The 23,559-nt window shown below is 36.4% G+C and overlaps 1 protein-coding gene across 2 annotated transcripts in view; it reads right to left on the minus strand.

The window, feature by feature from the left end:
- KLHL13 (kelch like family member 13) overlaps positions 1-23,559 on the minus strand; it is a 219,018-nt gene that overhangs the window by 158,056 nt on the left and 37,403 nt on the right. The window contains exon 2 of one of the 2 annotated variants that reach the window (XM_030934699.1): positions 2,633-2,690. The exons of the other annotated variant lie outside the window; for it this stretch is intronic. Within the exon in view, the coding sequence (XP_030790559.1) occupies positions 2,633-2,641 (9 nt within the window). The 5' untranslated portion in view covers positions 2,642-2,690. The remainder of the gene's footprint in view (positions 1-2,632; positions 2,691-23,559) is intronic. 2 annotated transcript variants of the gene reach the window in all.

Below are 23,559 nucleotides of genomic sequence, written 5' to 3' on the forward strand. Positions count from 1 at the left end.
GCAACCCTGTGAGCAAATATTTCAACAAGCCTTTCACAGAAGAATGGCAACAAAAAGAATAAGCATAAGATGTCCAATCTCAATTTGTGTGTGTGTGTGTGTGTGTGTGTGAGAGAGAGAGAGAGAGAGAGAGAGAGAGAGAGAGAGAGAGAGAGAGAGAGAGAGAGAGAGAGAGAGAGAAACCAAGAGAAAATCTGAAACCATAGAACATAAAACACCTCTCAGGGTCCTAGTTACCATGTAAAATCCTATTTCTCCCACAATAAATTACAAACAAGAAAAAGACAATGAGGGAGAAAGAAGAAAAACGCTTACAAAAGATTTTAAGTGGAAATCTATAGATAAATTGAGGGAAGATAAAAAACTGTTGATTATTTTATAGGGAAAATTAAGTGGCTTCATGTATTAAGTGGCTTTCAACTTGGGATGAGTTTAAGCAAGCAGGTGCAAGTTGTTTCCTTTTTTCCTCATCTCCATGCTAACAGGGTATAATTCAATTTGTCCTCCATGTTCCAAAGGGTAAAATTCTTAAGTGCTTTTATATTACAGTAACCACCTTATCAGAAAGCTGTTTATCCAAGCAAAATGAGATTCACAAACTATCTTAAAACAAAAATGCCTATATCTCTAATATAACAAAACATGATTAAGTTCCAAGTAACTCTTCAAATCTAGATGCAAGCAGCATTTTTATAACATGACATTCTTCTAGTATAGTAAAAGAAAAACACATGATTTTGCTTTCTTTGTACAAGAGGTCTTTAAGCTGAAGGATTCTGGTTTTTGAGTGAATCTATACCTGAAATCTAAAGTCCGTGCTCTAAACACTAAGCAACATCTAAATAACAACAAGTAGACATAAAAGTATTTCTTCAGCAATGATAAGTTTATTATCACATTTCTTAAAAAATAAGTATTAATCATTTGCTGAAATGACATAGGCTAATATGAATTAAGAACCCTCTTTAAGGTCCACTACGATTTATATATCACAGTCAGTCTTAGAAATATTGTGAGTACTGTATTAAATTATAAACTGTCTCCTTAAGAGTTTATCATATTCCTCAATATTACATTAAAAAGACAAAGCATTTCCTTCTAAATAGATACAACACTGTTTAACATCCTATTCAATCAAAAGCCACAAGTCAATTAAATGTAAAACAATTAAAACCTCATAAAATTCATATAGTCAATTTACTAAAGTTTTAAATCTTTTTAATAAGTGATTTTCAAATATGGTAAAAAAAAAAAAAAAAAAAAAACTGGCAAATCACCAGTCAGAACTCCTTAGAAAGCAGCATTTCAGATACAAATATTTCCAGCAGAAATCACCATGTTACCAAATTAGGTCACTCTACTTTTACTGTGCAAGGGATTCAAGGGAGTACAGCATGCAGGTCTGGATAAAGGTAACAGTTTTTCTGGATCCATAACAAATATTTTTAGCAAATTTAAGAAAATGACAGAAGGCATAAAGGGAAGTGTAGGTAGCTCTATCTTTTCTACAATCTTCATAGCCACAGTAGAAGCCACCTTATGGAACACATTCAGACCCACAGTTCAACAATAGATAAAAAAAGTTAAAGTAGGATATGGTTTACTTTATCATTTGATATAGAACTAAGGTTTTTGAGTTGCACAAATGCCTGTTAATTAAATCTTGGCATGGCATCTTATTTCACAAATTAACCTCACTACCATGATAAATGCATGAATTGTCACTTACAGATTTGGTTTCTTTAAAACAGATATAGAATATAAAGACACTTGCAAAACAACCTGAATTCAGAATCTTTAGGACTTTTTACAATTTCCTCCAAATCTTCTATAACCACAGGGCCAAAACTAATGTAAGATAAGCGAGGGTCTCATCTCAACCACAGAAATTTAAGGAGTTGAAAAAAAATTCAGTAATAAAGATGAATATGATGGCATAGTGGCTCATATCTGAAATCCCAGCAACTCAGGAGGCTGAGGCAGGAGGATTACTTGAGCCCAGGAGTTTGAGACCAGCCTGGCCAACACAGCAAGACCCTCAGCTCTAAGAAGAAAGATGAATAATAATTTAATGTAATATTTTTTAAATCTACAACCAACACTATACTTGATGATAAAACATTAGATGCTTGCCCCCTAAAATCAGGAACAAAACAAGGATGCCTGCTCTCACTGCCTCTATTCAACATTGTGCTAGAAGCTCTAGCCAGGGCAATTAGCCAAGAAAAGGAAATGAAATTCATCTTGGAAAACTCAGGGAAATAATTTTTTCAAAGAAAAAAAGGCATCCATATTGGAAACGAGGAAATAAAACTATTTTTACTTTATTTTTTTAGAGCAGATGACATGAGCTTGTATGTAGAAAATCCTACAGAATTGATGGAAGACTATTAGAACTAAAAAAATGAGTTCAGCAAAGTTGTGGGATACAAGATCAATATACAGAAAAATAAATTTTATTTCTATACATGTGCAATAAATAATCTGAAAATGAAATTTAAAACAATTCCATCAATATAAACATAAAATACTCAGAAACAATTTTAACAGAGAAAGTACAAAATTTATATTCTGAGAATTATAAAACATTGCTGAAAAACAAAATAAGATCTAAATAAATGGGAAAACATACCATGTTCATGGATTGGAAGCCTTGATATTGTTAAGATGGTAATACTCCCCAGAGTGACCTGCAGATTTAACACAATCCTCATCAGACTCTCAACTGACTTCTTTGTAGAAACTGACTAGCTAATTATAAAAGTCATATTTAAGTACTCAAAAGCCACATGTAGCTAGTGGCTATTGTATTGGACAGCAAAGCCTTAGCTGTCCTGGGTAAAAAAAAAAAAAAAAAAAATACCTTTTTACCCTTTGAATTAATTTACAGTAGATAATATACTTATAAAATAATTATTTATATTAAATTCTCTTTGTTCAAATAACTCATGTGATTTCTTTCTCTTGATTAGACCCTGGTTGATACATTTATTCAGGTAGTTTAATTATCAAGGCAGCATGGTAATAGGCCTGTAGAAGCTTAATGACATAGGTTCAGTTGTCACTTTCTAGCTGCACAAGCAAATTACTTCATTTCATTAATTTTCAGAATATTACTAGGTAAAAACGGGGAGCCAATACCCACTTCCTCAAGTTTGTTGTGAGAATATATGAACAGCTGACATATAATAGGTGTTCAATATATTTTACTTTTTTATTCATTTCTTTATTATCAGCCTCCAAGCACTTAAATGTATCTATCTCAGCTACAGCCTCCCAGAATATTTCTTCCCCTGTCAAAACCACACTGTACTTTGTCCCTTTCCTTGGGACTTTTTTTTCAGCAAAGGTTTATCTTTAAGTGTAATCACAGCAGAACAAGCCTGGAGGACTCACACTTCCCAATTTCAAAACTGACTATAAAGCAGTGGTAATCAAAACAGTGTGGTGTTGGCACAAGGATAGATCAATGGAACAGAATCGAGAGTCCAGAAATAAAGCCATGTGTCTACAGTTAACTATTTTCCATAAGTGTTTCAAGATTGTTCAATGAGGAGAGGAAAGTCTCTTCAACATATGGTGCTGGCACAACTGGATAGTCACATGCAAAAGAATGAGGTATACACCATATACATATACATTTGTATATACTATATACAAATCTTAACTAAAATGGATCAAAAATCTGTTACAGCTAAAACTCTCAGATAAAAATAAATTTTTATGACCTCGCATTTGACAAAGGATTTTTAGACATGACACCAAAAGCATGAGCAACAATAGATAATTTGGACTTAATCAAAATGTAAAACTTGTGCATCACTGGATATTACCAAAAATGTGAAAAATCGGCTGGGCGTGGTGGCTCACGTCTGTAATCCCAGCACTTTGGGAGGCCGAGGCGGGTGGATCACGACATCAGGAGAGCAAGACCACCCTGGCTAACACAGTGAAACCCCACCTCTACTAAAAATACAAAAAAAAAAAAAATTAGCCAGGTGTGGTGGGGGGTACCTGTAGTCCCAGCCACTCAGGAGGCTGAGGCAGGAGAATGGCATGAACCCGGGAGGCAGAGTTTGCAATGAGGCGAGATTGTGCCACTGCACTCCAGCCTGAACAACAGAGCGAGACTCCATCTCAAAAAAAAAAAAAAAAAAAGTGAAAACTCCTACCAAATAGGAGAAAATATTTGCAAATCATATACCTGACAATAAATTATATGTAAGGATATACAGCAACAACAGCAATTTAAAACTGGATAGCTTCCTTTAGGCCCAAACAGTCATCTTCCAGTAATCTGCCAAAATGATGAATATAAAGAGAAAGAGAGGCACTGGTACACATTTTCTAGGCTTTTTAGAAAACATGAAGTTGTCCAATGTCAAAATAGCCAGAAATGATGACGCCAGGAATCTAACCCAGAACTGTCTGATTTTAAAGCCTCTCCATTACATACTGTTACCAACTTAGCCCTTTAAATTGTGATGTCAGCCCACTGTTTCTCATACTGATATCAATAATTGCAGCTCAAAGTCAACAGTCTATTAACAGTTTTGATTTGTCTTCTAAACATGAAACTACAGAGTAATACCTCCAGAAATCCCTTCCCCTACTCCCCCCATCATTTTTATTTCTCTTACACAAAAAGTATACCACACTAATTTAGTGCTCTGTCTTTGTCAGCTTCCACCTTCCTATTACGCTCTCTTTTATTTCATTCTACAGCTCCTCTCAGAGTTCCTAAACACCAAGTACTTTAATAGTTCTCTACTCTTAAATCCATGGCCAGTGTCTCGATCTTTCAAAAAAATTATAATCCTTTGCTATCGTGATGAGGTATTACTTCTTCTGGGTCAATAACTACAGTTCAGTTATGCAAGGTGCCCAAATGAATGCTGGTCATGAATTTATCACCCAAAATATTTGTTGACCTTTCCTTTTAAACAGGATAAATTAAAGCACAATTTCTTTCATTAAGGCAGAAAGAATTTTACTTTCCAATAATAATCAATTACAAAATGTCACTAAAACAATCTACTGGAAAAGTACCTGAACTTCTGACTATTAAGCCAAACTATCCCTTTTAATAGACAGAATGAAAATTGACAGTATTTTATAATATAATATCTAGAATGAACCAATTTTGCAGTAACTTCATATATTCATAAGACAGTAAAGAAACAAGTAAAAAAGAGGCCTCAGAGACAGAATAGATAGCACAAAGCTCAAGCACAAATGCACATTCATGTTAGTAACTGACACACCCCTTAGTCCTTCATGTACAATTCTAAACCTCTTTGGCCAACTGGTTTTGATCATGCAAAAAATCAGAAGAAGGAGAGAAGGAGCTGAAGGAAGGCACACTGAGGCATGACATAGAAGAAAATGCAAAAGCTGTTCAAGGAACATAAGAAGAGTACAACAATCTGGGATCATATATCGTAGAAGTAAATAGTTCTACAAGTCTCAACAGATCCTACAGCATCTCTAAAACAATTTACTGTAAGAGCTGTAATGACAGCCATGAGTCAGCAGGAAAAAATTTAACCAAAGTATTGGAAATGAAGAATACATTGATGTTAAGGAGATAAAAATCAGTTGTAAATAAAAATACAATAAAACAAAATTCTGGAACAGTTCACCTCCTAAGCATTTAAGAAATCTGAAGTTTTAACTGTTATGCGCAGCATCTTCACTTTTCTTCTCATGCTGTTTTCACTACAAATATAGCAAATTCCCTAAAGTTACATCAATCATCTTAACCCTGCTATCAACGTATAAGGGAGCACAGTCCATGATGACATCCATTTTAAGCGATTTGGGGGCTTACAAGGAAATTTCACTCTATATCACTACAGAAACATATTTTTAATGAAGAAAATGCATTTCAGAGACACAAACTTTATCTAAACCTTCAATACCAGTAAGTACAAATAATACAGCAGAGTATAACTTCTTTTCCAAGCATCAGGACATGCACACACACACCCCCAACTTGCCTCCAGGTAAAGTGTGCTTCGGGTTCTTGGTCCTACCAATTAAATGCTCCAAACTCTCTCTCAGGGCTACACTGACCTACAATATACTAGATGATGACACTTCTATTCTCAGGGAAGAGACATCATACCATAATGGTTAAGAGCATGGACCCTGCAATTAAGCTATCATGGTGTTCAATTCTAGCTCTACCACTGAATTGTGTTACCGTGAGCACGTAACTACTGTCTGTAAAACAGAGACAGAGACAGCATCTAGCACTTAGCATTACTCGTAAATGTTGGTAATATGTAATATAGCACATCTACAAAGAATCAGGCACTGTGCAGAACATTAGGAATATAAAGATGAACGGGGAACAGTCACCACATTCAAAGAGCTCAGTCTCATGGAGAAAACAGACATAACGGAGCATATAAATGCTATGAATGAAGGTATGTGTGCTATGGCACTATGGAATACAGAGGAAGAATGCTTATTTCAGCATATTCACAGAGGACAGGTATACTGTGTCTTAAAGGAAGTTATGTAAGCAAAACAAAGGTTACAATAATATCTCTTGAGGCACAATGAGGGTAATCCTTGTGCATCATGTAGACCTGGATGTGAGGTACTATGACTTTGTAAAGTGTTATATGTACATTATTGAGTATAAAGGTATTGAAAAAGCTTTACAACCCGCAAGTCTCTCCCTCATCCACCAATCAGGCAGCCTGAAATCCCCACAATAAATGTCCATCTAACAAATATGCCATTACATCATTTTTGGAAAAGCAAAGTACACCTAAAAATAGAAGCAGATGAAAAAAGAAGTATTATTTATAGAATTCTTCCATGTACCAGACACTTTACATTATTTACCAAATCTTCACAACAACCCAGAGAAGAAAGTATTATTATCCTCATTTTAGATTTTAAAAAAAACGGAGGCTTCTCAGAGTTTATTAATATGCTCAAGGTCACCATTGCTAAGTGGCTGATTCAGAATTCTAACCTTGAAAATCTGAACTGCAACCAATAAATTATACTGCTATCTTGGCATACTAACATGGAGATAACACATATTAAGAAGTATCAATCAGTCACTGTATTAGTTTGCTGGGGTTGCCATAATAAAGTACAAACTGGGCAGCTTAAACAACAGATTCAACATGTCATCACAGTTGGTTTCTTTTGACGTCTCTCTCCTTGGCTTCCAGATGGCCATCTTCACATGGTCTTCCCTCTGAACCTGCCTATGTCCTAATCTCTTCTTAAAAGGACACCAGTTACATTGAATTAGAGTCTACCATGAAATACCCTATCTCCACACATCACCACATTCTGAGGTACTGGTGGAGTTGGGACTTCAACATCTGGATTTCAGGAGGGCACAATTCAATCCACAACAGTCACACTGAGAAAAGACTCCTCTTCCAAGAGAAAATGGGGATTAACCTTAAGTGTTTTTAAATCATAAATAAAATTTGTGGAGGTTGTTTTTTAAGAAATGTAAGCATATACATTTAGCTAGGAATAGCCAATGAGTCCAATGCCCCTGAGGAGCATTTTGGAAATGTGTGGGGTACTTTTACCCCTCAAAATTATTGAGAGAAACCACTAGCATTTGGTGGGCAGAGGCAAGAGCTATGGAACACATGGAGCAGTCCCAAACAATAAAGAATGGTCTCATATCCCAGAAGAGAGAAATACCCTGCCAGGTGAAACTTAACACAATAAACACAAGGAACACTGCTGTGTATACTAATACAGGTAGATTTGACAAGAAATTAAGAGAAAAGTCCAATAATTTAGGGCAAAGTCTTTATGGAGGCAGAAGCTTGAATCAAATAAAGACATTGTCTCAAAACTAAATTATATATCCACTCTATGCACTACATAGTAGAGCATTTCTAATTATATATTTGTTGAAAATAGTTTAGTACAATAGTGCAGTTACTGCAAAGGCAATGAAACCTCTGCAAAAATGGCAGAGGATATTTGAGTCCATTCTTAAAGATTACAAACAAACCGTTATTAAATTCGTAGAGACACATGAACGACAGGGATCGCAATAAAAATTACTGAAGTTGAATTCTGAAGAGCAAATTTTTAAAAAGAATACAAATTACTTAAATGTTTCAAATTATGAAATTTTATGTGTTAAAAAAAGTTTTGTAACACCAAGAAACATATCCTGTAAAAACTCATATTGAAAGTATTCATTTGGTGATTGCCTGTTATTTTTCTATCTTTTTTGTATAGAGACATCTACTGCCCCATCTTCTCCATAGCTTACTGTTTTATTGTTTGTCTTTCTAATCCATCCTCTCTATTTCTCATCACCTAGAGAATAATTTGGTCATCAAGGTCTTTTGCATTACCAAGAACCTAAACCATGTCTTAAAGTGGTAGTATTTCAAAATAGGAAATATGCTTTCTGTGATACCTCATCAGTGTCTTGTTCTCTATCACAACATAGGAAATTACTTTGTCACTACCCTTATAAATGTGGCCCAAGTCCTTTGTGAGAATATCATACTTCCTCATTTTCTTGATTTTGAGAGTTTGTAATTTCTCATGACATGTTTTCTCAGCTTCAAGTATTTCCTTCTTTCTCTTATTATATACAAACAAGTCTGGTCTGTGGTTATTTATTCTAACATTTTTATTTTATGGTCCACATGTACCACTAATTTTTCATTTTCTGTAGCTTTCTATACAGAATTACCTTGTTACTTCTCATAAACCTGAACTTATTATTTAGAAGTAGGTACGAGCGTCATTTCCAAGATCAGGCTACAGACATAAAAAAAGAATTTTTTTTTAAAAAGAAGTAGGTAAAAGCATTCACTACTTCACTACATCTTCTAGCACAGTTGGGCCCTCACAGTCATATCCTGAAATACGTATAGTTTCATTATAAATTATATTTATTTATTCTTTATATTATAATCATGGTATTATGATTTTGTTATATGTATATAAGTAGGTCATATTATCTATGAATTCTATTTCCCATTAATTAAACAAACTGTTACAAAATGTTTAAAAGGGTAAAGTCAAGGTCTGATAGGGTTGAAAGCCACATATGGTGACTTACAGAGACCAGAACCAGGAGAATACAGAAAGTGTTCCTGAATCTGGTGACAAGGAAAAGGAAAATGTTATTTTCTACTGGTCCTCTGACTAAACAGCAAACACAGCTAAGAAACTGTAGCCAAGAAATTGGAAGCAAAGAATAAGTAAAAGAAAAAAATAGAGAAGTGGTTTATAAGAAACCAAATAATTAACTGTGAACATGCAAAACTGGTAGTGTTTTTAGCTCTAACCTAGCAGCAGCCTAGCATTGGGGTTGATTAAGGGTTGATCTAAATAGATATGAAGAGAGACTAGTTAGAATTTCAATCCTGAAAGACTGCCAATAAACTGGATTTGACTAATAGGTCAATTAATTAAATCCATAAACCATGCTCACCACTACAGTAAAATTTGGTTGTACATCAACGAATCTGTGTATGTGCTGTACTTTAGAGGAGTGAAAAAAGGGAATCAAGAAGTCAGAGAGAATAAAAGGTCAAAAGATCACAATACTAAGAGTTTAGCTTCAGAAGAAGAAAATTGTGTCACTAATAAGCTCCCATCCTGTCTCCAAGCTTACCAATGAGTAAAACATTAGAGGTACTGAGATGAACTACAGAGTACAATTGGTTCAACCCATTAACTCTAAGTGGGCTTCATTTTCTCTACACTGGGCCAATATCTGGGCCAGTAACTCAGGGTGACTTTTAATTAGGTACTTTCAGAACAGAAATGCTGAGAGCAGTTTGGTCAAAACTCTTTATGTTTGATGCTTAAAGTATGTCATGCTATATTACTTTGTCCCTAGAAAAGGTAGCTTGTAAAGGAATAGTCAAACTATTAAAGAACTAAAATAGCATGATTTTGGTTGCTCCTTTTATGCCCTAAAGGGTAGCAGCAATGTGAACTCTGGAGCATCTAGCTCATCCTCATCTCAAATTCCTCTGTTTCACAAAGGTCGTTGTGAATTCTTAATAAAGCATTAAGCTAGATTTACTTTATATCAAATTAATTTGAAGTCATGAGTCACATCTGATCAGACTACTTACAAAGAGAGCACAGTCTTACTTTTTGCTAAAGTCTTAATGCATATTTTTCACCATGCAGAGACAAAAATTATTATAGTTATTTTAGCAATTACGCCCTATCAGCTGTTATACATTTTTTTCTGACTAAGTCTGAAGTTACAATAAACCAAATAATTGTTCATTTTAATTGTATTGGACAAGGCCATTTAGGTTGATAAATTAGAAGGTAAACCATCATTAACTCACAGGTAAAACTCACAAATAGTTGAAGGATAGTTTTACCTCTATATCATCAATACCAGACAACTTAAACTGTTTTATGTAACTATTACATAAAGCATTTATGTTATAAAATTTGTCTTTAATAATAATTTCCAAAGCATATATATTTTCTGATTTTTTACTTAAAAATATGTTTTTGAAAAATAACAGGTTTCAAGTGGATAAACATGGAAAGCTTAATATACTGCCTTATACTATTTAGCCAGTCTTTGCTTTCCTCTTCTTGTTTGTTCAGACTAAAAAAGAAAGGTCAGTTTTCCCTTTTTCCCTCCAATTCCCAATTTAGCATGCATTAAGGTTTAGAATATAAGGTTAAAAAACATTTCTCTCCAAACTGAAGAAGTCACTGCTATTTTTAAATATTGATTTATCACTGTAATGACCTCTAAAAAAATCCATGTGCTTAAGTGACTAACATTAGGTAACTGATATGATTCTCTTTTTGCTCCAGATATGGAGAAATGATTATCATATGTTTGCCACTGAGACTGTCTTAAGTATACAGACAAGAAAATGAACTGAATAGCTTCTGCGTAGTCCTATTTATAGCCTCTTTTAGAAAAGTTTAATAAATATACTTTCATATCCCAAACAGTAGAGTGAAGAGAGAAGAAACTGTGGAGTCACACAGACTTGAGCTTAAATGCTAGCCTCACTACATATTTGCTAGCTGTTTTCTGTGAGTTTTAGTTCCTTCACTGCTTCTAGGATAATAATGCCTACTTCTCAAAGGGTGGCTATAAGGGCTGAATAGAATAAAATATGTTAAGTGACTGACTAGGCAGAAACACAAAAAATGTTGAGTCTCATATCTTCCTTTCCCTGCAAATTGGAATTTTAATATATCTAAATGAAAACTCTTCAGAGGTAAAATTGTAATGCATGTCTAATATTTTAAATATTAACTTTCTTTAGCCTGTAACACCTTCAACTGCTGGATCGACAAGACGTTCAGTATGTGGATGACTGCCACCTTTGAAAATAAAGAGTACTCTTTTGAGAAATGTCTGTTCATATCCTTTCCCCACTTTTTGATGGGGTTGTTTGTTTTTTTCTTGTATATTTGTTTGAGTTCTTTGTAGATTCTGGATATTAGCCCTTTGTCAGATGAGTAGATTGCAAAAATTTTCTCCCATTCTGTAGGCTGCCTGTTCACTCTGATGGTAGTTTCTTTTGCTGTGCAGAAGCTCTTTAGTTTAATTAGATCCCATTTGTCAATTTTGGCTTTTGCTGCCGTTGCTTTTGGTGCTTTAGACATGCAGTCCTTGCCCATGCCTATAAAACCGCTCAACTACATGGAAACTGAACAACATGCTCCTGAATGACTACTGGGTACATAACAAAATGAAAGCAGAAATAAAGATGTTCTTTGAAATCAATGAGAACAAAGATACAACATACCAGAATCTCTGGGACACATTTAAAGCAGTGTGTAGAGGGAAATTTATAGCACTAAATGCCCACAAGAGAAAGCAGGAAAGATCTAAAATTGACACTCTAACATCACAATTAAAAGAACTAGAGAGGCAAGAGCAAACACATTCAAAAGCTAGCAGAAGGCAAGAAATGACTAAGATCAGAGCAGAACTGAAGGAGATAGAGACACAAAAAACCCTCCAAAAAATCAATGAATCCAGGAGTTGGTTTTTTGAAAAGATCAACAAAATTGACAGACCGCTAGCAAGATTAATAAAGAAGAAAAGAGAGAGGAATCAAATAGACGCAATAAAAAATGATAAATGGGATCTCACCACCGACCCCACAGAAATACAAACTACCATCAGAGAATACTATAAACACCTCTACGCAAATCAACTAGAAAATCTAGAAGAAATGGATAATTTCCTGGACACTTACACTCTCCCAAGACTAAACCAGGAAGAAGTTGAATCCCTGAATAGACCAATAGCAGGCTCTGAAATTGAGGCAACAATCAATAGCCTACCCACCAAAAAAAGTCCAGGACCAGATGGATTCACAGCTGAATTCTACCAGAGGTACAAGGAGGAGCTGGTACCATTCCTTCTGAAATTATTCCAATCAATAGAAAAAGAGGGAATCCTCCCGAACTCATTTTATGAGGCCAACATCATCCTGATACCAAAGCCTGGCAGAGACACAACAAAAAAAGAGAATTTTAGACCAATATCCCTGATGAACATCGATGCAAAAATTCTCAATAAAATACTGGCAAACCGGATTCAGCAGCACATCAAAAAGCTTATCCACCATGATCAAGTGGGCTGGGATGCAAGGCTGGTTCAACATTCGCAAATCAATAAACGTAATCCAGCATATAAACAGAACCAAAGACAAGAACCACATGATTATCTCAATAGATGCAGAAAAGGCTTTTGACAAAATTCAACAGCCCTTCATGCTAAAAACGCTCAATAAATTCGGTATTGATGGAACGTACCTCAAAATCATAAGAGCTATTTATGACAAACCCACAGCTAATATCATACTGAATGGGCAAAAACTGGAAAAATTCCCTTTGAAAACTGGCACAAGACAGGGATGCCCTCTCTCACCACTCCTATTCAACATAGTGTTGGAAGTTCTGGCTAGGGCAATCAGGCAAGAGAAAGAAATCAAGGGTATTCAGTTAGGAAAAGAAGAAGTCAAATTGTCCCTGTTTGCAGATGACATGATTGTATATTTAGAAAACCCCATTGTCTCAGCCCAGAATCTCCTTAAGCTGACAAGAAACTTCAGCAAAGTCTCAGGATACAAAATTAATGTGCAAAAATCACAAGCATTCTTATACACCAGTAACAGACAAGCAGACAGCCAAATCATGAATGAACTTCCACTCACAATTGCTTCAAAGAGAATAAAATACCTAGGAATCCAACTTACAAGGGATGTCAAGGACCTCTTCAAGGAGAACTACAAACCACTGCTCAGTTAAATCAAAGAGGACACAAACAAATGGAAAAACATACCATGCTCATGGATAGGAAGAATCAATAGCGTGAAAATGGCCATACTGCCCAAGGTTGTTTATAGATTCAATGCCATCCCCATCAAGCTACCAATGAGTTTCTTCACAGAATTGGAAAAAACTGCTTTAAAGTTCATATGGAACCAAAAAAGAGCCCGCATTGCCAAGACAATCCTAAGTCAAAAGGACAAAGCTGGAGGCGTCACACTACCTGACTTCAAACTATACTACAAGGCTACAGTAACCAAAACAGCATGGTACTGGTACCAAAACAGAGATATAGACCAATGGAACAGAACAGAGTCCTCAGAAATAATACCACACATCTACAGCCGTCTGATCTTTGACAAACCTGAGAGAAACAAGAAATGGGGAAAGGATTCCCTATTTAATAAATGGTGCTGGGAAAATTGGCTAGCCATATGTAGAAAGCTGAAACTGGATCCTTTCCTTACTCCTTATACGAAGATTAATTCAAGATGGATTAGAGACTTAAATGTTAGACCTTTATTCTATTTTTTACATTTTTTTTACTTTGTAAACTTTTTTAAAACTAAGACACACGCACATAGGCCCACATAGGGTCAGGATCATCAATACCACTGTCTTCCACCTCCACATCATATCGCACTGGAAGGTCTTCAGGGGCAATAACATGCATGGAGCTGTCATCTCCTATGATGATAACGTCTTCTTCTGGAATACCTTCCGAAGGACCTGCCTGAAGCTGTTTACAGTTAGGTTTTTGTATACATAGAAGGAATACACTCTAAAATAACAATAGAAAGTATAGTAAATATATAAACCAGTAACACAGTCATTTGTTATCAAGCATTATGCACTCTCTCTCTCTCTCTCTATATATATATATATAAAAAACAGTATTGCTATACCTTTATACCACTAGAAACAGCACAGTGGGGTCGTTTACACCAGCATCACCACAAACACGTGAAGAATGCTTTGCACTACAACATCAGGAGGGATGTGACTTCACTAGGCAATGGGAATTTTTCAGCTCCATTATAATCATATGGGACCACCATTTCGTAGGCAGTTCATCACTGGCCGAAAGGTTATGTGACACATGACTATAATATTGCATTCTTATTTGCACATCTTTGCACACACACAATTTCTGTTGGATCCAGTCTTCAGAACAGTATCACTGGAAAAGTGCAAAGGGTAGAGAGCAAGATGGCCGACTAGAAGCCCCTAGCCCTCCTCCCTTCCATAAAGACAAGCAAAACAACAAATAAACAGCTATATTTTAATGAAAATAACTAATGGAGAACACCAGGGTACATCAAAGGAGTAACACAAACCTTGGTGAGCACAGAAACTCAGGAGAGTCACATAAAGAACAGAAGGAAATACTAGGACTCCATCACTCCATCCCCCATGTGAGATCACCTGGGAACCAGAAGGAACTTCTCTCTATGGTGCAAAGGTAGGCAAGAGGATCCCAGCAGCCCCCATCAACCCTTTGGATACCTACAGTCCTCACTACTGGGGTCCCCTGCAGTCCTCACCAGCATTAAGCTCAACTGAGGGAGCTGCCTAGAGACCACAAAGCTGTGATCCCCCCACAGGTAAGAAGCCAACACTGTGCCCCACCCCAAGTGGCCCACAGGTCTACTGAAAACTAATACTAGAGTATGTCTTGCCCCAGGATGAGTACGAGTAGTCACAGCACATCTTCTTCCCTGAGACTAAACTGCCCTCAAGCCATCCCTGCTTAGTGGCCCTATATCCCCAAGTCCAGCTGTGAACAATTGTCCCTTCCCTGTGGGGCCAAGCAATGGTGGAACTGCTCCACCCACTCCTTCCCCCACCCCCTCAGGCAGAGTCGAGGCTGCACAGTCCCTCCTGGGGAACCCACACTTTGGCAGAACAGTTCCATCTTCTCTCAGCCATGCCTGCACCCTGCCCCTAGGGACCTGAGCTGAATCTGCACACTGCTGCTGAGTAAACAGCGCTTTGGTGGAGCCCTGCATCCTGGTGAAAACAGGGCCACCCAGAAGAGTCACACACACACATGCACACACACACACGCGCACATACACACACACCCCCTCACCTGAACTGAAACTGAAAATTGCCCCTTGGGAGTTGGTGCCTTCACTGAGCTGAGCAGCTGCACATCCCTTCAGGAGGTATTCCAGAAAAAAAACATTGTTACCATAGGAAATGACAGCTCCATGCACGTTATTGCCCTGAAGACCTTCCAGTGAGATAAGATGTGTTAAGTGGAAAGCAGTGAAATTGATTATCCTAACCTTGTGTAGGCCCAGGCTGATGTGTATGTTTGTGTCTTCGTTTTTAACAAAAAAAGTGTAAAATGTAAAAAAATAATAATAATAATGATTTTAAAAATAGAAAAAGGCATATATATGGTAAAAGCCAAGACTTCACCATTATACAATATACCCATGTAACAAAATTGCACTTGTACCCCTTACATTTATACAAATAAAAAACCATATTAATTCTTCCAGTTCATGAAAAAGGAAAAATGCTTACATAAAGACATTATATGTGTATATATATGGATATAAAAATGAATTTTTGTATAGCTGTGCAATATGTTTTTGTTTCAAGCTAAGTGTTATTACAAAAGAGGCAAAAAGTTTTAAAAAATTAAAAAGTGTATAAAGTAAAAAGTTACAGTAAGTTAAGGTTAATTTATTATTAAAGAAAAAATATTTTTTATAAATTCAGTAGAGCCTAAATGTATAGTGTTTATAAAGTCTATAGTAGTGTACGAGAATGTCCTAGGCATTCACATTCTGTTCTCACTGACTGACACCCATAACAACTTTCAGTCCTGCAAGCTCCATTCATGGTAAGTGCCCTATGCAGGTGTACCATTTTTTATCTTTTATAACATATTTTTACCATACCTTTTATATGCTTAGATATATTTAGATACACAAATACTGATCATTATGTTTCAACTGCCTATAGTATTCAGTACAGTCACATGCATTACAGGTTTGTAGACTGTGAGCAGTAGGCTATACCATATAGCCTAGGTGTGTAGTAGGCTCCACCACATACGTTTGTGTAAGTACACTCTATGATATTCACACAATGACAAAATTGCCTAAGGATGCATTTCTCAGAATGTATACCTGTCCTTAAGTGATGAATGCTGTGTAAGCATTTAAGGCTACAAATTTTCCTGTAAGTTTTGCTTACGCTGCACCTCACATGTTTTGCTATGCAGTGCTTGTTATTACTCAGTTTTAAGTAGTTTACATTTCTACTAGGATTTCTTTGACCCTATGTGTTGTTTAAAAATGTTTTTCAATATCCAAACATGGCTATTTTTAGTTATTTGTTTCTTATTTTTAGCATAATTGCACAGTAACCAGAGAATATACTCTAATTTTCAGTCCTTTTACTAGTTGTTGAGACCTGTTTGATGGCCTAGTATATTAAAATATGGTCGATTTTAATAAATGTTCTGTCTGTACTTGTGAAAACACATTTTCTCCACTTGCTGAAATATTCTATGTATACTCAATAAACTAAGCTTGATAATTATATTCAAATTATGTATAACCATACTAGATGTTTTTTGTCTGCTTGTTCTATCAGTTACTGAGAGAGGTGGTTTAAATTTTTCCATTCTAATTGGTAGATTTGTCATTTTTTTATTGCTCAGTTTTGCTTTATGTATTCTGAAGTTATGCAATAGATCCACAAAATTTTAGAACTGTTTTCTCTGTGTGATGAATTGAAGCCTATATCATGATATGGTTAAATGGAGAAAGAGGTTGGGCATAGTGACACACACCTGTAATCCCAGCACTTTGGGAGGCCGAGGTGGGAAGACACTTGAGACCAGGAGTTTGAGACCAGCCTGGGAAACATAGTGAGACCCCCATGTCTCCAAACATTTAAAAATTAGCCAGGTGTGGTGGTGCGTGCCTCTATTCCCAGCTACTCGGGAGGCTGAGGTGGGAGAATTGCTTGAGCCCCGGAGGTCAAGGCTTCAGTGAACCAAGACTACACCACTGCACTATCACCTGGGTTACAGAGTGAGACACTCTCTCAAAAAAAAAAAAAAAACCCACAAGTGAAGAAAGAAGTCCTCATTCCCTCTATTTCTCCATTCTCCCCTATATTAGTCTGTTTTCATGCTGCTGATAAAGACATACCCGAGACTGGGCAATTTACAAAATAAGGAGGTTTAATGGACTTACAGTTCCATGTGACTGGGGATGCCTCACAATCATGGTGGAGGGCAAGGAGGAGCAAGTCACATCTTACATGGGTGATGGCAGGCCAAAAGAGAGCTTGTGCAGGGAAACTCCCTTTTATATAACATCAGATCTCGTGAGACTTAGTCACTATCACAAGAACAGCATAGGAAAGACCTGCCCCTATGATTCAATTACCTCCCACTGGGTCCCTCCCACAATACATGGGATTCAAGATGAGATTTGGGTGGGGATACAGCCAAACCATATCATCCCCCAATATCATCCTCTCTACATACACTTGGCTGTGGATATGATAGTAGATTGACTGAAACGTTAGACCTATCTATACTAGGGGTTGCTGTTAACATTATTGTGATACAAATGTAGAATGTAACAATAGAAAGTCATAGAAGAATTAAGGAATAATTCTGAAAGTTGTGGGAAGGGATGTTTGAAAAAGAATGGTTAAACTTCCTAACAATATAAAGTTGGCTACCCAGACTGTATGTCCAGCTTAGTTTTATAACTTTTACTCACTTCCACCAGTCATGACTTCCCATTTCTCTTCCTTGCCAGTAATTGTCATGTGAGCCTGCCTCTATTTCACCCTCGTATCTGTCAGGGAGGTCACTCTAGATCAAATCATATTGTTTCAGTGCTGGGACAGACCTTAAAAGATTCTATTATCTTCCTACCCTTAACATACTTTATAAATGAGGAACCTGGGTCCTCATAGCTAACTAATTTTTAGCAGAGTAGAGATTAGAAACAATGTATCTCCTTTCTGACTCCCTTGTCCTATTTTTTCTGCTTTTTTCCATTTTAGTTCCCCATTATAGTCACAGATTTTGCTATCTGCTAATTACTGGGATGTTCTACCTATATAAACTGTTAAAAAAAAAAAAAAAACGGTTTGTTTCTTCTTAGGAGTCTCCTTGGTGTGAAAGAACACTATGACCTTAGCAGAAATGTGGGTTCTACCTAAGAGTTTGTTTGTGAAGTAAAATCCTCAACCATAAATCTGTCAGCCCTTGTAGGTTGAGAAAAAACTGGTTCTCACAAGGGTCCAGAATCTCTTTTAATGCATATTTATGAGTCTGACCTGGCAGCAGACATTCATGTGCATTTCACCTAGTGTAATAAATTTGCTGGTCTCATCCTGCTGTGGGGGTTGCACCTGCATTTTTCTTAGTAAATCGTGCTTTCTTCACTTATCACGCAAACTGCCAGGCCAGGAAATTTTCCATGGATGTTCCCACTCCTTTGGATTGTGCCACTACTTTCTGTATGAGCTGGCTGGAGCAAGATAGGGTAAATATCACATGTCTTTCAAGCAGGTCACTGAATTTATGACCATGGTAAACATTTTCCACTGGTGATTTTGTAGGAGCTTATTGCCAAGTTGTAAACTCTACATAAAATCTCTGTGCCCATAATTATTATCTACATTGGAAAACTGGACCTCCAATAAAGTCATTTTTGATTCAATGCCACCCACCCCCAAATTGTTTCACTATAAAATTTTGATAAGATTTTCTTGGGGTTGTGAGGCTGCTTCTATTTCATTTCTTTCTTTTCCCCTGTCCCAACGTGTGCACATTTAACTATCCCTCCCCAAGTGTTCCCTTCCCTTCTAGAGATTCACTATTTATATTGGGAGTTACTGATAGAATGCACTACACATATGAATAGTATGGGGGAAATAATACATTGAGAACTATTGGTTCAGCCCCTTTGGATTGGAAATTGTTTAGGTGGTCTGTGAGGCTTTTTGACTCAGTATCTCAGATCATTGCTCTTTTCCCAAGCTCAATATACTACAGTTAATATTCTTGTGTCTGTGAAGCTTCTGAGAGGTGACAAAGGTTTATTTCAGTCTTTATTAGACAACATTTATGGGTTAACTAGGCAAAGTGGGGAAGGGAGTGGGCACTCCAGGCTGAGGGAGTCACATAAGGGAAATAAAACATAAACTAGAGCAGAGAAGTCAGTTTGTTTGCTGTGTGTAGAAGATGATGAGAATTAGCAAGTGAATAGGTCCATACTGAAGGGTTTATGTGTAACTCAAAAAAGGTTTTTTTATACTGATGATACTGGGGAGCCACTGAAATACTTTCAAGCAAGAGTGACTTCAGTATAGCATTAGCAGTATTTATCAAAATGCAGTTGAACAAACTGAAGGAAGGCAAGCCCTGAAGTCGGTGGATCAATTAGAAAACTGATAGAGTAATTCAAACTAAAGAGTCTGAACTAAGAAAAAAGAGAGAGGAGGGATGAATTGAAAGCTATCGGACGGTTTCACTACTAGAATGGATGCAGGAGTGAAAAGTGGGGCGGAATAAAGAATAAAGCTCCGGTTTCCGGCTTGCACTACTTGGTGCAAGACCTGCCATTCCCAGTGGCATGGAATAAAAGAGGAAGGGGGAGAGGAAAAAGAAAATCATGTAGGATAGGATGAAGAGTTAAATTCTGGCCAGGTTAAAATCAAGGCACTGTGTGCCATCCAAGTTATCTAGTAGACACAAAAGAATTAATAAATTTCAATGAGATCTTTCTTATTATCAGGAGATATTCTAACTGAAGGTTGGGTATGCTTTACCAAAAGTTCATTATTTGCTCACTAGTGTATAGTCTGCTAGATTATATTTCTGTGTCGTAAGATATTTGTGGGGGAAAACTGTTTTTAAATGCTTCATTAAAATAGTTAAGACAGTTTTTTTTAAGTAAAAGCAAGTTTATTAAGTAAAGGAATAAAGAATCGCTACTCCATAGGCAGAGCAGCCCAGTTTCTAATTTTACGTTTATTTGAGCACTAGGAATTTCAGCATTAGTGATTATTAATATTTATACTTTATTTTACAACAGTTTTTGTCTCTTCTATTTCTTCTTTCTTAATAAGGTTAAACTGCAGTTTCAGTTGAGGTCACTGGCACCTTATTTAGAAAGAGCAGCATAAGAAGAGAATGTTGTAATGTGTTCTAGGATTGAGGTTTATTTTGAAATTAATTCTTCTGAGAGGTTTTTTTTTAAATGTGACTGCAATGTAACAAAACTAACCAATCGCAAGATAAATTATTATACACAATTGGAATTTATCTGCAACTTTAAAATAACTTGGAAGTTTTTTGGTTATGTGATCACTATAGTTTCTGAAGCATTATCATTTAGTTAGACCTTTCCAGGAATTTGTTTAGCATGCCTTAGATAAAACTGCTTCCTTTTTAAGGAGGTGGCTCCAACTGCAGCCGTTGCATTGGGAGAAGGACTGGGAAGAAGAGATTCGTGGAGCATTTTGTAGAGAAAAAAGGGTCTAATGGTTAATTTATGTGTCAGTATGGTTATTTGGTCAACCATCATTCTAGATGTTTCTGAGTAAAGTAGGTTACTTTGCGTAAAGTAGGTTATCCTTCCTAATGTTGGTGAGTCTCATCCAGTCATCTGAAGCCCTTAATAGAAAAAAAAAACTGCTCCTTTTTCTGTTCCCCATCCCCAAACAAGAAGACTGCCTTTGGCTGGAGCTTCAATATTAACTCTTCCCTGGGTCTCCAGCCTGCAGGCTTCCACAGTTCCTTAAAATCTTTTTTCTCTTTCTTTTCTTTCCTCCTCTTCTCTCCTCTCCCCTCCCCTCCCCTCCCTTCCTCTTTCTTTCTTTCTCTCTTTCTCTCTCTCTCTCTCTCTCTCTCTCTCTCCCCCTCCCTCCTCCTCTCAACCCCCACCCCTTGACAGATAATCTCCTAATGGTTCTAATTCTCTCTGAACAACCCCAATTATTAACACAGGGAGAAACATACTTTTGCTTTATTATTGTATTTTGCTTTCCACATCCACCTCTGTGTTTCCTCTTGGCTTGGTGCTTTCTGGAATCATGTGGCACACTTGATTATGGCTGAACTTCAGTGAAAGTGCTAAGACCTTACAGTATAGCAAGGCACACTGCTAGCTCGTGTGGTGGGTCTCCAATGAACTAGGCTAAGTACTTAATGAGTTTACAACTGGAAGCAATCAAACATCTATATGAGACAATGCCAAATGTGATCAATTCTATAAGAGAAAGTTAAGCAGCATGCAGTGGGAATCTACAAAAAGTAATTACTTCTGCTTGGGCGAATGAGGACATTTGGGGCTGGTCCTTAAGGATGGATGAGGTTTAAATTACTACCTTGTTGTGGAGGGTGTGAGAGTATAAAAGTATATTCAAAAACGAGGGAACATGGTGAGAAAAGGCCTGGGACCAGGGAAGTAGGAGGTGCATTATGAATAAGGAAAGATGTTATTTATTATGCACCAGTATTTTGTGGGGAGCACTCACCAAGGAGATATGCTCAGAAATAAACAGGCCCTAGAAAGGAGACAGCCTGCTGTTTTCTCTCAGCAGCCATGGAATACAAATGTGTACAAATACAAGTTTACATGTATTCTCTGTTTTCTTCCATCAAAGTTGCTTCTGTTTGGGGACACCACAGCCTTACCATATAACTTGGTCTGTTCTACTGTCTGGGACTAATTTTTACCTCTGGGTTAAGTGTCACTTAGGGAAAAAATGAACCTTGGGGTCTGACAATCCCTACTTCACAACTGCATTCATAGTCATAGGAGCTTGCAGCTTCATGGGAACATTTACTCTTTGCTAGTGAGGCATTCTTTTGCAATAATTCAAAATGAGATGGCATATATAAAAGTACCTTACAAACTCTAAAGTAATGTACAGATGCAGACATTATTATAAGTTTTTTTTTCTAGAAACAGTGGATATTATGTGAATGTCATATTCAAGTTTTTGAGCAAGGTTCTTACTCTAACTTTCTGCAATTGAATATCTGTGTAACAATTTTTGTTTTAAAAGTTACTTTTATTTTCAGATTGGCCATTTTTGAACCTCATTCAAAGGATTTACTTAGTAGAGGTAGCAGAAGGGGCTCCTTATAGTTTAGTGTCACCTATAGCAGTTTGTTGGCAAGTTCGTATTTCATAATCACAAATGGTAGTCCAATTTATAATACAAATCACATGGGTTTAATTTTAAACATTTTAATTAGGTTTATTGAGGTGTAATTTACATATGGAAAAATTCACACTTTTTAGGTGTACAGCTGAGTCTTGACAAACATATAATAGTCATAATTACAACCATAATCAAGATACAGTATAGAACAATTCCATCACTGTCCAAATTTCCTTTATGTTGAATCACTCACTTTTCACCCCCATTCTCCAGCAAGTACTGACTTGTTTTCTGTCCCTATAATTTTGCCTTTTCCAGAATGTCATATAAATGGAAGCATAATATATTTAGCCTTAATGAGTCTGACCTCTTTTAGTTGATTAGCATTAACACCTTTGAGATTCATCCAAGTTTTTGTATGTATCAGTACTTTGTCCCTTTTTATTGTTAAGTAGAATTTTTTGGTGTACATATACCATGTTTGTTTATTCAATCACCAGTTGAAAACCACTCAGACTGCTTTCGGTTTAAGGCAATTATAAATAAAACTGTCATAAACATTTGTATACATATTTTTCTGTGAACATAAGCTTTTACTTGTCTAAGGTAAATACCTTGGAATGAGATTGCTGGATCTTATGTTAAGTGTATGTTTAACTTTGTAAGAAACTGCCAAATTATTTTCCAGGGTAGTCGTACCATTTTGTACTTCCATCAGCAACGTATGAGAGTTTTACTTGCTCACAATCCTTGCCAGCACCTTCGCATTGTCAGTTAGGTATTCTTTTTTTAATTTTAGACATTCTAGTAGGTTTCTAGGGCTATCTCGTATTTTATTGCAGGTAAATTATATCACAGTAAAATTGATCATCTAAAAATAAAAGACAATCAACAAAAAAGGATAAAATAATAGTAATATGCAAAAGTGACTAAGAATAAAAATTCAAAGGAGAAAAAGAATTCACAATATTCAAAAGAAAAGCACAAATAGGGCAAATGATTTGAAATTGTAAATTCGCCGAAAAAGAAATGTGAATATCCAAGAAGCATAAGAAAAAATTCAGCCACTTCTAGCTAAATATCAGGACATAA

This window comes from Rhinopithecus roxellana, chromosome 7 (genome assembly GCF_007565055.1).
Source record: "Rhinopithecus roxellana isolate Shanxi Qingling chromosome 7, ASM756505v1, whole genome shotgun sequence".
Lineage (NCBI taxonomy): Eukaryota > Metazoa > Chordata > Mammalia > Primates > Cercopithecidae > Rhinopithecus > Rhinopithecus roxellana.